Source organism: Chamaea fasciata, unplaced genomic scaffold (assembly GCF_029207755.1).
Source record: "Chamaea fasciata isolate MVZ Bird 193981 ecotype frontalis unplaced genomic scaffold, bChaFas1.0.hap1 SCAF_2, whole genome shotgun sequence".
In the NCBI taxonomy this organism is placed as follows: Eukaryota; Metazoa; Chordata; class Aves; order Passeriformes; family Sylviidae; genus Chamaea; species Chamaea fasciata.
Window position 1 is genome coordinate 111049375 of NW_027094087.1, and position 12454 is coordinate 111061828.

The 12454-nt window shown below is 42.4% G+C and overlaps 1 protein-coding gene across 1 annotated transcript; it reads right to left on the minus strand.

Moving 5' to 3' along the window:
• Nucleotides 1–4682: 4682 nt before the first annotated feature.
• On the minus strand, nt 4683–12134 carry GATD3 (glutamine amidotransferase class 1 domain containing 3). The gene is made up of 7 exons (XM_066177072.1): nt 11853–12134; nt 9141–9193; nt 8391–8504; nt 7952–8071; nt 6706–6798; nt 6249–6405; nt 4683–5654 (listed from the first exon to the last, which is right to left on the minus strand). The coding sequence occupies exons 1-7, from the start codon at nt 11964–11966 to the stop codon at nt 5526–5528; spliced, it is 780 nt and encodes a 259-aa protein (XP_066033169.1). The 5' UTR covers nt 11967–12134; the 3' UTR covers nt 4683–5525.
• Between the last annotated feature and the right edge of the window lie 320 nt (nt 12135–12454).

Genomic DNA, 12454 nt, shown 5'->3' on the forward strand with positions numbered 1-12454 from the left:
AACCCGAGTCAAGATTCCTCACTTTGTTTTGGGTTTGTTTTCTGTCAACAACGGGAGAAACTTCTTAGCTACTGCTTTACACAGTATTGAGCATTTATTCTATCACCATCATAAGACATTATTTGAAAATAAAACCCCTGTAATAACTGCACAAGAACACAGACACATCCAGTCTATTGCATATGGAACTAAAAGCTTTTAGGAATAGGCCCAGTGTAAACATATGAGCTAGATTATATACTATTTAATTTCTACCAACTTTACCCAAAAAATTGTAGAACTCAGCTTTTATAGCTGCTGTGAAAATTACTGAAAAAATTGGTGTTAATAGATTATCACCTTAAATCGAGCCCATTGAAATTGGTTTGTAAAGCCATTATATGAATAAGACTCTGATGTTTTCATGTTTTTTTAAATGCTTCACATAGCATAAACTTTTTATACTTGAGTCCACGTACTGTGCTGTTGTTGGGAAAATAGCATTTATTTCCTTGTTGAATTGTCCGTTTTTAAAATTAATTATTGCTGTGAGTTCTGTGTGCTGCTCTGTGCTGGGTGAGCACCTCCACTGACAAGTGTGAGCTGTGTGACTATAGAAAGGCCTGGGTGACCTCTAAATGTTGTTTACAGCTCTCCTTCTTTATGACTCAGATTTGCAGCAGCACTTGAGATGTTTAAATATCCCTGTTTATTATATTTTCCCAGAGCTGTACTTCATGCCATTCCCAGTGGTAATCTACAACCACCATTCCAATTTCCTGCAAGTGAAGGTTTGAGTGACCCACAGACCTGGAGTTGTCCCTCCCTGGCTGGGTGGTGACACAGGAAATGTCTGTCCTGGAAGTTCCCTCACTGTGCAGAATGTGAGGAGCATTCAGCTCTTGTGACTTCCAGAGTTTCATTGGGAATGAGAGGGATGGCTTTGAAAACTTAAGGTGCACAAAAACAATTCACACATTTAAGGAGTAATCTCCACTTCTCTCACTTGCAGTACCTTGGTGGCCCACACCTACAAATTCCACATGGCAGGAGCATATGGGTGATAGTATGCTACATTAAAGAAATTTTTAAGAGGTCTTAGGACATTTTTATTGCCAAAGAATGGCTGTTAAAGCAAATTTTTTTTTCAATATTTGGCAGCAACACTGGTAACAGCCAACAAGGAGTTGGTTTTGGTGATGTTTTTCTAAGGCCAGATTAACTGATTAATGTTTTCCCCTGTCAACTCCCTTTTGTTTTATGTGATGTGGGAGAAATGGCCCATAGAGAACATCAGCAAGAAATTAATGTGGACACATTTGATGCAGAATCATAAAATCTTACAATGTTTCAGTTGGAAGAGGCCTTAAAGATCATCCAGTTCCAAACCCCTACCATGGGCAGGGACAGCTCCCACTAGACTGGAATTTTCACCATTAATTCAGCTAAGCCTGAGGGCAGTCATTCCATAGCCTGGCACTCAGAAAGAGTACTGAAAAGTACTGGAAACAAGCAAGGAAGGTGATTATTTTTAAATATGCAGCAGGAAATCACATTGCTACTGATGCCACAATCTTCACTGCAACTTCTGTTTCAGCTTTTGGGACAGTCCCAGTTTAGCCCCTTCTCCTCCCCTCTCTCTCTCTCTCTGCAGAGATGTTGGCCACCACTGGAATCACCCTGGAGAAAATAACCAAAGATCAACTCCTTAATTCTCCGGAGGGGTAGGGCACACCCATTCAATTAGCAAGCTTCCCCTTGGGCATTCGAAGCCACAGGAAGAAGAAAAACAGGTCAAACAAAAGACTCAAGTCCTGGAACGAAGGCAAATCTTAATTATTTTCAGGTGGAGGAATAGCTAAATTCCCAGTCTGAAAAAATGATAAGTGCATATTCACATATATAAAATACTGCTAGCTTGCAAAGCCACAGGGACTTCAAGAAACAGAGTGTTTCCTTCCAGGGATATTTCTAGGCCTGATAAAAGTCCTTCCCAACAAACCTTTATTTTCAGTCACATTGGCCATAACACCACTACTGTTTAAATAAAATCCAAAAAAGGCAAATAAAAGAAAATCAAACAACCCCATCCCTACCAAAAAACCCCAAACTTCACTGTGTACATTTATGACTTTATACTACACTTTTCTTCTTTTTTTTTCCGAGATATCTATATCACAGAAAGGGGCCAGAGCTTAAATGATGTGTATTTGCTACTATATTTTCAGGGGGATAAGTAACTGCTGAAGAAATGAATCTTAACAACACAGCAGGACAAATGCATTCATTGCAATGGAATTGGATGTCCTATCTATTACTGTGAAGCTAAGAGGAAGAAATATTTGTTTCATTCTCCATATGGATCCAGAATGCCCAAAAAACCTGTCCTACAGAACTGTCCCACGTTGCTGTCACCCAGCTGGAATATTGTCCCTGGGTAAGTGGAAACCTGCACAGAACGTTGTTCACCAAGTGCCCTCTGCTGGCTCTTTATTCTCCCAAAAAAGTGTCTCTTGTGGCCACAAACCAAAGGGTAAGAAACAAAACGGGCTTCTCAAGCCCCGACTCTCATTTCTGCTTTTAGGAGAGAAAAGCACTGCTGCCAAATTTGTGAACACTGCAACAACCCGCAGAGAAACCTTCCACAAAACGGGGTTTGCGTGTAACCATCAATGAGGCAAAAGGGGACAGGCAGAATAATCACAGCTGAGAGGCAGCAGCTCCTCCCACCCCTGCAAGTTAATCCTGCGAGCACTAGAAAAGCACCTCGAGCAGGAACACAGTTATTTCAACACCCTTTCAGCAGCACAAAGCTCTTAAGTGCTTGCCAAAGATAAGAAATGTCAGGAATCCGTAAGCCAGGTATTGCATGACTCCTGGTGGAGACTTCAAAATGACTCTTTCACTTCTTATTTCTGGTCGCATTTAGCAAAACATATTAATCATAAACTCCTGACCACTTGGCTGAAAGTAGCAAACCCCCTCACCAGCTCCAATCCACCCCATGGAAGGAAAGGAAAATCCCAGCTTTGCAGACAAATCTATAACAATAATCTTTAAATGCACGTGGAATTTCCCTCCAAATTTACACTTGGCTGGAAGCCAAGATGACAATCCTACATCCTCCACCAAAGTTCAACAACTTTCTTCTGATAACAAAAAACGGAAGCCAAAACAAAAAACACTTAACAAACAAACACAACCGAAAAAAACCCCCACACCACCAAATTCTTGAAAAATGTGTGTATCAGAGGTTGCTAGTCAGCACATTACTGGGAAATTAGACAGAATTAAAAAAAATAAAGGCAATTCTGGTGCATTCTCCCTTAAAAAATCCCATTCTCTCTAAATTCAGAGAAATTAAAAAAGGATAAAGAGTTGAGGACTGTGAAGAGGCACCATCTGGTTGATCCAACCACCAACTTCCCACAGCTGCTCACTCATGGTAACAGCAATTTCTTCAAAAGATCATCTTTTTTCTCAGGGCACCTGAATCTGAAGAATCAGCATCTAAGAAAGGTCTGTGCCACCACAGCTTCACTTACTAGGAACTGTAGAGATGAGAAACCTAAATTCCAGCCCTCAGCCCTGCTGAGGTGAGGGAGTTCATGGGAAGGTTTAACCCAGAGGCGAGTTCCTGCAGCAGAGGAAGGTGCTGTTAACACAGGCACAGCAGCTGTTCTCCCACACTGGGGATTTCAGTGCCATTTCTGTTGCATGATATTCTGTTACCAAATTTCTTTTAAACCTCCTGCAGATGTGGGAAACACATGCACTTTAAAATGTTTTTACATTTTATCTTAACAATGACCTCCCATCCTCTGCTAAGCCTCTGTGTATAAAATTCATCCTAAAAATATCAATTTTGTACAAGCTAAGCTCATGAAGGGGTGTTTTTGCACCTAATTATATAGTGGCAGTGTTTTAAATTCTGTTTCGTACCACCTTGATGCTGAAAATTTCAGGAAGAATTTGATGCATAAGCAAAAAAAGGTTTCAGAGAATGTCCAAAATTCACTTTATGAACCATGCCTACTTCCACAACGACTTGGTGTTTAAGTATGATTCCTTTGTAACCTCACTGGAGTTGGTGATCTACAACAGGGAATCTCTCAAAGCCCCCCACGAAGTGTCAGCACTGAAATACAAATTCAAATCTTCTAAATCCAAATGTGATTTTTTTTCTTTTAGTGACAAAAAATTAATCATTAGGAAGCTCCAGAAGGAAAAACGCTCATTCCCTGAACCCTGACTGAGCAAGCTGAGCATGCCCAACACTCACACTCAAGCTTCTCTTTGCTCGCCCAAATGAAAAAATCTCACCCCACAACCCTGGCAAGTGTTCAGCCACAAATGGCATTTGCCACACACCAATTCAATCTAAGGAGTGTAGATTCATTTATGAAGCACACAATTCTCCCCTGAAAATATGGGTTCACTTCAGCAAGTCAGTCATGGAAGAAAAACTTTAATTCAAGGTAAGGGGTGTCATTTTGTTTGTTCGAATTTGAGAAATGTTGTGTCCTGTTCAAGAGAAAGGTGACAAAAAACTTGGAAGAGGTGGAGAAGATTCTGCTGGACTCTATATGGAAAAAATGTGCAAAATTGGTGAACTGAAAAGAAGAAAAACTTCTAAAATGTACGAACCAGTGCAAGTTATCAAAGGCAGCTCCCAAACAAAAGTGAAAGGACAAGGATAAGATAAAGGCAGAAATTAATTTATTTATACAACATTATTCCAGACATTCAATAATACTTCTTTGGAGAAAGCTTTATTACCCTAAAGCAGGGGAAGTTAGGATAATTTGAGATTGTTTTTTCCATTCACTACTTGTCAAACACCTGCTTTAACAGGGCTGCTGTCCCTCAGAGTTGTGCGTCACGTCAGCGGATATTATTTTCTTCTTCATTTCAAGACCTCTTAAAACTATAATGGGCCAATGGATGAGTTTTTCAAAGTGCTGCTGTTGTGGCAGTTGTGTCCTGCTGCTGATTGGTGTTCAGAATGACTTTGTGAAAGCGGGATTCTTTGAAATGGAAACCAAATCTTTTCATTAATACATTAAATTAAGATGTGAAACATGGCTTTTCCCTCAACAAATGACCCTGGCTGTTAGTTCCCAGACACAGGCCTGAGCTTAGACACCTTGAACCATGTATTCACTCCTCTCTATTCCCATTCTTCATCCACAAGATCTGTTGCCACGTGCCAAATCCCTACAACACATCTGCCCTCAGCTTCTGAAAGGGCTTTGAGTCTTTTTCCCACTTAGAACTGGTTTCACATTGGTGTATTGGAAAGACTTTGTTTCAGAACAAATCCAGTCAGCTCTCTCAAGATGGAAAAGCTCAAGAAAATGCTCAGGCCAGGATCCTTGTCCTCTGCAATGCCCCTCCCTCAAAAAGGCATGGAAAATCCTGCAGCTGGGAATCAATCAGCTTCGTATCAACATTCACTAGAGTGTGAACAGGACAAGCAGGTGCAAATGTCTCCATTGGTCCATGATATGTTTGATACTACGCCCTAAACTTAAACATTTCTGATTTTATTTGCCAGTTAATTTTAGCACATTCTTTACCATCGCCCCAATGCCATCAAAGATATGGTGTAATGCTGTTTCACACATAAATGCTGGGGTGGTCACCACCTTATTTTTTGTATCCACATGAGCTTCGTAAAAAGGAGTCAAGGAAAACACAGGACTTGCAGATGCTGCCTGCAAAATGAACCAGCACTGACAAAACCTCACAGTTCCACCATCCTATAAAAACTTCCTCCAAATACCTCATACCATCCAGCTGTAAATATAGTTGCAACCTATAGTCCAAGTTATGACAAGGTATTTTTTCCAGAAATACAAAAGCTGCATGAGAAACCTGCGGAAACACCAAGAAACACAAGAAAACCAACAAAATTCACTGATGGGCAGTAAAATGTCTCTGCAGCATTAGACTTCAGGAAAAGACTAAAAATCTCAAAGAGAACTGACGAGCTGTAACTCATACCAGTTTGATGTGCTAATTCATTTAGCACTTAGTGTATTAGTGGGTGTCCAAGGGAGCTGACTGAGAACTTCAACTCCCGGTGTGTAGTTACACAGCTGTGCACAGGAGAGTTTCTCATCTTGCACTGCACCACTGCTACCTGCTACCCACTGCACATTCCCATGAAAATCTATGTGGAAAAGCACAGACCCTACATGTGTCCATTCCTTTAATGACACATTTCTAAGCTGTCTCCCAACATGGAAATTACCAGGAAAGGATATGGTCACTTCCTTCACGCAGTGCTTTGCTCCCAGCTCTTTGATGGCTCCTGCAGTCCCAGCATAAGGCCACTTGCCCCCTTCCTCTTCTTCGTGGCCCACAGTTACCTCAGCACCAGACAGCACCTTTGCTGCCAGCACTGGGGAAATGCAGCACAGGCTGCAACAGAAGGAATTGTAAGAGCAATTCTACAACAGCACTATTCCAAGCTTGCTCACAACTGACAAGATTCAAATGGATATAGCCTTGAAAACCTGAGCCACATCACAAGGCAACTTCCCCACAGCATTTCCTCAGCTTCATCTTTGAGAAACACCTACACACACAGTTCTTGAAAAATGCATTTAAAAAACAGGCTGCAAATGATACGAAACAGAAGATACTTTTTCCAATTACAAAAACAGCTGCACATTTCAACAAAACACATCCAAAAAAATGCCATCCAACTCACATACATACCCAATAGGTTTGCCTGCTTTGTGGAAGTCCTTCAGGACTCGCTCAACTTCTCTGTTCACCTTGCAATCCTTTCCATCAACAGCAAAGGTAGATCTGTCACAAGAAGAAACTTACACAAAGCTCAGTATAAACCTACAAACAGAGGTATTTGCCTATCTTACATGAAACTGGCTCCAAAGGTTCATCCCAAACTTAACAGCTACTAAAAAACTGGTTAAAAACACTCTGTAGATGACCATCAATGCTTTAGCCAGTGTCCCTCTTCTAAGGCTTTGGTCTGCCAGAAAGTGCCTTACTTAATAAAAACATGTTAAAATGAGAATTATCAAATCCGTTTTCTAGGATTACTGAGAAGTTGAACAGCAATCTTTTCAAAGAAGAAAAATATGTAAGAAGAAAAGGGAAGTAACATTCATGTTTCTCAAAGCCAACAAAAAGGCATCTCAATAGCAAGATAATCAGTATTCCACATGGCTAATGCTTTTTGTTCCTTTTTTTCTTTAAGCCAGCTGTTGTTTCATATTTATAAAGAAACAGGGGATTTTCTGGTAGGCAGAGAGGAAGAAACAGAGTAATAACAATACAAGCACCTGAAACCATTTAAGTTTTACCTTCATTTCCCTCAGGCCCAAAAAGAAACACCACTAGGGGGAGGAAAAAGGACTTCTTATGCATTATCTAAACTCTTGAATTCTCATCAACATTATTCAGAGAATTTAAAATAAGAAAATGACAAGACTTTGAAAGGAGTTACTAATTAGGGGTTATATATGTAGTAAATAAGGCCATGTATGAATTTTATTGTGTGAATCTTGGTTCATAGAATGACAGAATGGTTTGTGCTGAAAGGGACCTTGAAGATAATCTCATTCCTACCCCTCTGCCATAGGCAGGGACAACTGCCTCTAGACCAGCTTGCTCCAAGCTCCATCCAACCTGGCTTTGAACACTGCCAGGCACGGGTATCCAAAGCTTCTCTGGACAACCTGTTCCAGTACTTCACCATCCTTACAGCAAGCAGCTGTTTCTTAATATCTCATCTAAACCTATTATCTTTCAGTTTGAAGCCATTCCCCATCAGACCAGACCCTTATAAAAAGTCTCTTTTCCATCTTTTCTGCACGTTTCATTCAGGTACTGAAAGGCTGCAGTCAGATCAGCCCAAAGCCTTCTCTTTGCCAGGCTGATTACACATGGTTAGCTATGAATATTTAGTTGAGGAATCTGATGCTCAGTTGGCACTCACAAGTTTTTGGCAGCTCCAAACCCACCAGGGAATATCACAGCGTCATGGTCTGCTGTGGTGAGCTTGGCCAGGCTTGCGATTTTACCACGAGCGATTCTTGCCGATTCCACCAAAACATTCCTTGAAGAACCAGGAATAAAACAAAGTGATTAATTAAGCATTTGCACGCAGAACAGTGTAAATGTTTTGCAGAGGAAGAGGAGGAAGCCAAAACATTGGTATTCAGTAACTGAAGCTACTGATGGTTGTGAAATGCTGCTGCTGGGAAACACAGGCACTGACAGACTGTATATAATCAAGTCCAGAAAATTCATGTAGTATCTTCTCTCCAAGAAAACCACCACAGCTGGAATAAAGCTACTAAAGGCATTTAGACAAGTGCTACAAGAGCCATTACAGGCTGCAAATCTGAAGAATGCCTAACATATTACAGACTTACCTTGACTCAGCTTCAGCTGGCTGCCCTTTACTGTGGTCAATGACATGCATCTGAGGGACATCTGGGGCATACATCTGAACCTCAGCTCCCCCACGGCTCAGGTGCACCAGTACACTACAAAAATGGAGATACAACATGCAGAAAGTTTTAAAGGAGAGGCTTTATCTGACCCCTGAATCTGCTACAAATATTCCACCCAACTGACTTTGAAAAACGAGGAAAAACACACCCTACCTAAGCAGGCAACCATGAACAACAAAAGCTTCCTTTCTCCAGGTTCCCAGGTGTTATGGAAGAATCTCACCATTAACATAGCTATTAACATTTAGTCTAGGTGACACATCTCTTATTAATTCACAGTAAGAGTTAATCCAACTTAAGTATTAACAATTCTGCTGTTAGATTTAGCGCCAGGAATGGAAACTCAAGTGGTTCTGAAATTAAGTCTGTATTTAACCCTCTTGAGATTGAATCTGGAACTCTGAATTTCTACTTCTGAAGAGCATCTCTCTCAGACTCGTTGTCCTGGCATCACATGTACATTTCTGCAGGCTGTATCTTTGGACAATCACTGAGTTCTACACAAATGCAGCTTGAGCTCACAATTAGTCTGTGAGAAAACTGTGAGAAAGTTCATCATTCATCTCTCAGGGTAATTCTGATGGCCAGAGACAGCAAAACTAAATTAAACACACTGCTGCAATGTAATGGAGACTTTTTTGGAGCCCACAGTCCCAAAAAGCAACTTACGCTGAAGCCTCGTGGATTTCCGTGCCATCGTAGACACCACAGCCAGACAGGACCTGCAGTGAGAGAATAACAGAGGATTGCAGGTGACACAAAACTCCCCACAGGATCTTTCACAAGGTAACATTTAAAAAAAATAGTTAACAAAGAACAATTTAAAAGCAATCTCTTACCATGGCAGTGAACACCATGCTGTTAGCACTGGTGTCACCACTTGACACGCTGCAGAACTGACATTTCCTATTTACAGCAACCCAGCACAGGGCTCAGAAATCACCACTATTTATTTCCCGGCTTATACATTTATACCACAGTTAATAAACTGACATGTTACCTTTAGGTATGTTTTTATTGTGCACACAGGGGGTTGTTCTGAGTGTCATTCATCTTATGAAGTGTCCACATCCATGTGAACACAACTTTCTCATCCAGGTGCACATCAATCAGAAGAGGGACAGAAATGCACTTGGAGGTGGCACTGAAAATAAACTATTTTACCTGCTGCTGTATTTTACCTGAGCATCTGCATCAGAGATCAACAGCTAAATCACTTTTAATGCAATAATACAATTATGCTGTATTAGCCATACTTTTCTTTAACAAAGTGGAAATAATCGTTTTCATTTGTTTATACACACCAGAGAATAAAAAGCACAAAGCAGTAAGCTATCCCTGTGTGGGTGGAGAATCTGACAAAGTAGAAGGAAAAAAACAGGTGTGGGGTGTTTTTTGTTTGGGGTTTTTGTTTTGTTTTGTTTTGTTTTTTGGGGTTTTGTTTTGTTTTTTGGGTTTTTTTTTTAATCCATTTTAAAAATGAAACAAAACCAAAAAAAAATCAAAGGTTTATCTAATTCCTGAAAGTATATTGATGAACTCTTTTGGGGCTTTTTGTCTGGCTCTTTGTTCTGAAAGAAAAAAAATCCAGTTAGGATGTCAATTTCCTTTTCTCTTTCTATTAATTTTATTTTTACTTTAATCTCTTCCTTCCTCGTTTTCCCCTCAGTTTTTTTTTTAAAGCTTGAGAGTTTTTAAACACAGACACATGAACAGAAACTCACAGCTGAAAAGAAACTCAAAACTGAAAAAATCTTAGCTAGTAATGTTAGACTTGAAAGAATATTCAGGTCACAATACCCAGATGTCTGCTATCATGGGCATCACTTCACCAAATATCACCATCACCTCATCAAATGAGCAAGATACATGAATGTTCCTCTGTCCATGTTAATCCTGTTCTGATATTTAAGAGCTGCCTTTTACTTCATAACTTTTTATCTTTCATTTAATTTAGACTGAATAAACAGACAAGCAACTGTTCCAGGGTTATGCTCTGTGAGCAACACTTTTAAATTTTTTTTGAAACTCAGTGAAAACAAAATACTGTAACATTATTATTGTAAACTCTTCTATATAGAAACTCTTCTATTATTTCAGTACCTGCCTGATAACAAATCTGTCTTTTACCACAGTCAAGAGTTTACATCACTAATGCCAAAAATCACATTTGTTTTCCCAGCTCTATTTAAAAAGCTGCGACTTGCTAAAATGACAGCATTCCTGTTTAGATTACTTTTTAGCCATTTGGACCAGCACTCTGCCCTTTGCCAAGCTAATTCTGCCCCAAACAGATTTCTTCATGCAGGCAATGCCTTCTTATTATTCCTTTATGTTTAATGGTATCTAGACTATGCAAAGCTCGAGCTTCAGACTGTCCACTGACTTCCAAAGCTGTGTATCCATTTAAAACACCCACCATCTATAGCCTATATTTCCCTTTAGCAATCTGTAGCTCTTCCACTTTCTTGCTTTCTTCTGTATTTGCAACCTGTTTTACTCCCTTCCTGCCAAAAAGCATAACCCAGTTTAAATACATTCACTGCCAATACCTCACCCAGTAAGACTATGAACTATTTCAGGTTAAATCCTCCCGGACTCCTCAGTTTAAAGGAGACATGGAGCTCCTGGAGTGGGTTCAGTGGAGGGCAGTGAGGATGAGTGAGGAACTGAGGAATCTCTTACAAGGAAAGGCTGAAGGAGCTGTTCAGCTTCCAGAAGAGATGACTGAAATAATAATCCTCATTAATGTGTACAAATATCTAAATGGGGGGTGTCAGAGCATGGACCAGGCTCTGCTGGAGGTGCCATGGGGTAAGAGGAATGGGCATAAAGGAATGCAAAGGAAATTCCACCTGAACATGAGGAAGAGCTTCACTGTGCAGTGACCGAGCACCGGGACAGACAGCCCGGAGAGGGTATGGAATGTCCTTCACTGGACATACTCCAGAGCCTTACGGACACAACCCTGTGCTGTGTGCTCTGGGCTTGAGCAGGAGGTCGGACCCGGTGACCCGCTGCGGTCCCTTCCAGCCTCACCCATACTGTCACTTTGTGGTTCTCCCCAAAACAACTCCAGGCCAACAACTACACAGACGCCAATTTTTACATGTTTCCCACTCCCGGTCTGGCTTCCTCCAAGTTCCTGAACTGAAGCAGCCGTCTCAAATTCAGCGTCTCTCCAGGGTTTCCAGCTGTGGCGGCCACCAGGCGAGGCTTTCCCAGGCCGCCGCCCCGCCGAGCCCTCCCCTGCACCGGCCCCACCGCCGCAGCGATCCCGGCTGCAGGGCCGGGGCTGGCTCTGGAGAGTCAGACGGTAAAAACCCAAACAAACTCTTCTCCTCAGCGCCGCCGCGGCCCCCGAGCTCCTCCATGACTCACCACAGCGACGCGGGCGCCGCGGCAGCGCCGGGCGGAGGAGTGGAAGGCAGCGAGGCCGCCGGGCGCTGCTCGCCGCAGCGCCGTGCACAGGGCCGGGCCTCGGGAGGTCAGCATGGCTGAGGGCGGGCGGAGAGGCGGCGGAGGAGCCGGGCAAGGGAACGGAGGAGCCGGGAAGCGGAACGGAGGAGCCGGGAAGCGGAGCGGGGAGGCCCCACGGGAACCGGGATGGCCGCGCCCGGAGGCCGCTGCGCCCTTGGCGGCGCCCCCTGGAGGCGGGGAGGCGCCACCTCAGGGCCGGGAGCCGCGGGGCCTCGTTCCCTTCCCGGCCCTCGGTTAGGGAATGGCAGCGGCGGGAAGGGGACTGAGGGTTAAAAGATAACGGTGCGGAAATTACACGGGAAAAATAAAAAAGTTGGCAGGCGGTACAAAACTGGGAGGAGTTGTTGGGTCCTTCGAGAGCGCGGAGGGCCTGCAGAGAGACCTTGATATATCAGAGATGGGCAATCACCATCTGTATGAAGTTGAACATTGGGAAGTGCTGGATTCTGCTGCTGGGACGGGACAATCCTGGATGAACAGACAGGCTGGGAATGAAAGGGTGG

Bases quoted from the DNA above. Each gene is read 5' to 3' on its own strand.
- GATD3 (XM_066177072.1), bottom strand. From the start codon at position 11,966: ATGCTGACCTCCCGAGGCCCGGCCCTGTGCACGGCGCTGCGGCGAGCA. The intron at 6,799-7,951 runs GTGAGTGCCAAC...TTCTTGTGACAG, and splicing joins TTTGGAGCTGCCAAAAACTT to ATCTACCTTTGCTGTTGATG. The intron at 5,655-6,248 runs ATATCCTTTCCT...ACTCCTTTTTAC, and splicing joins ACTGCGTGAAGGAAGTGACC to GAAGCTCATGTGGATACAAA.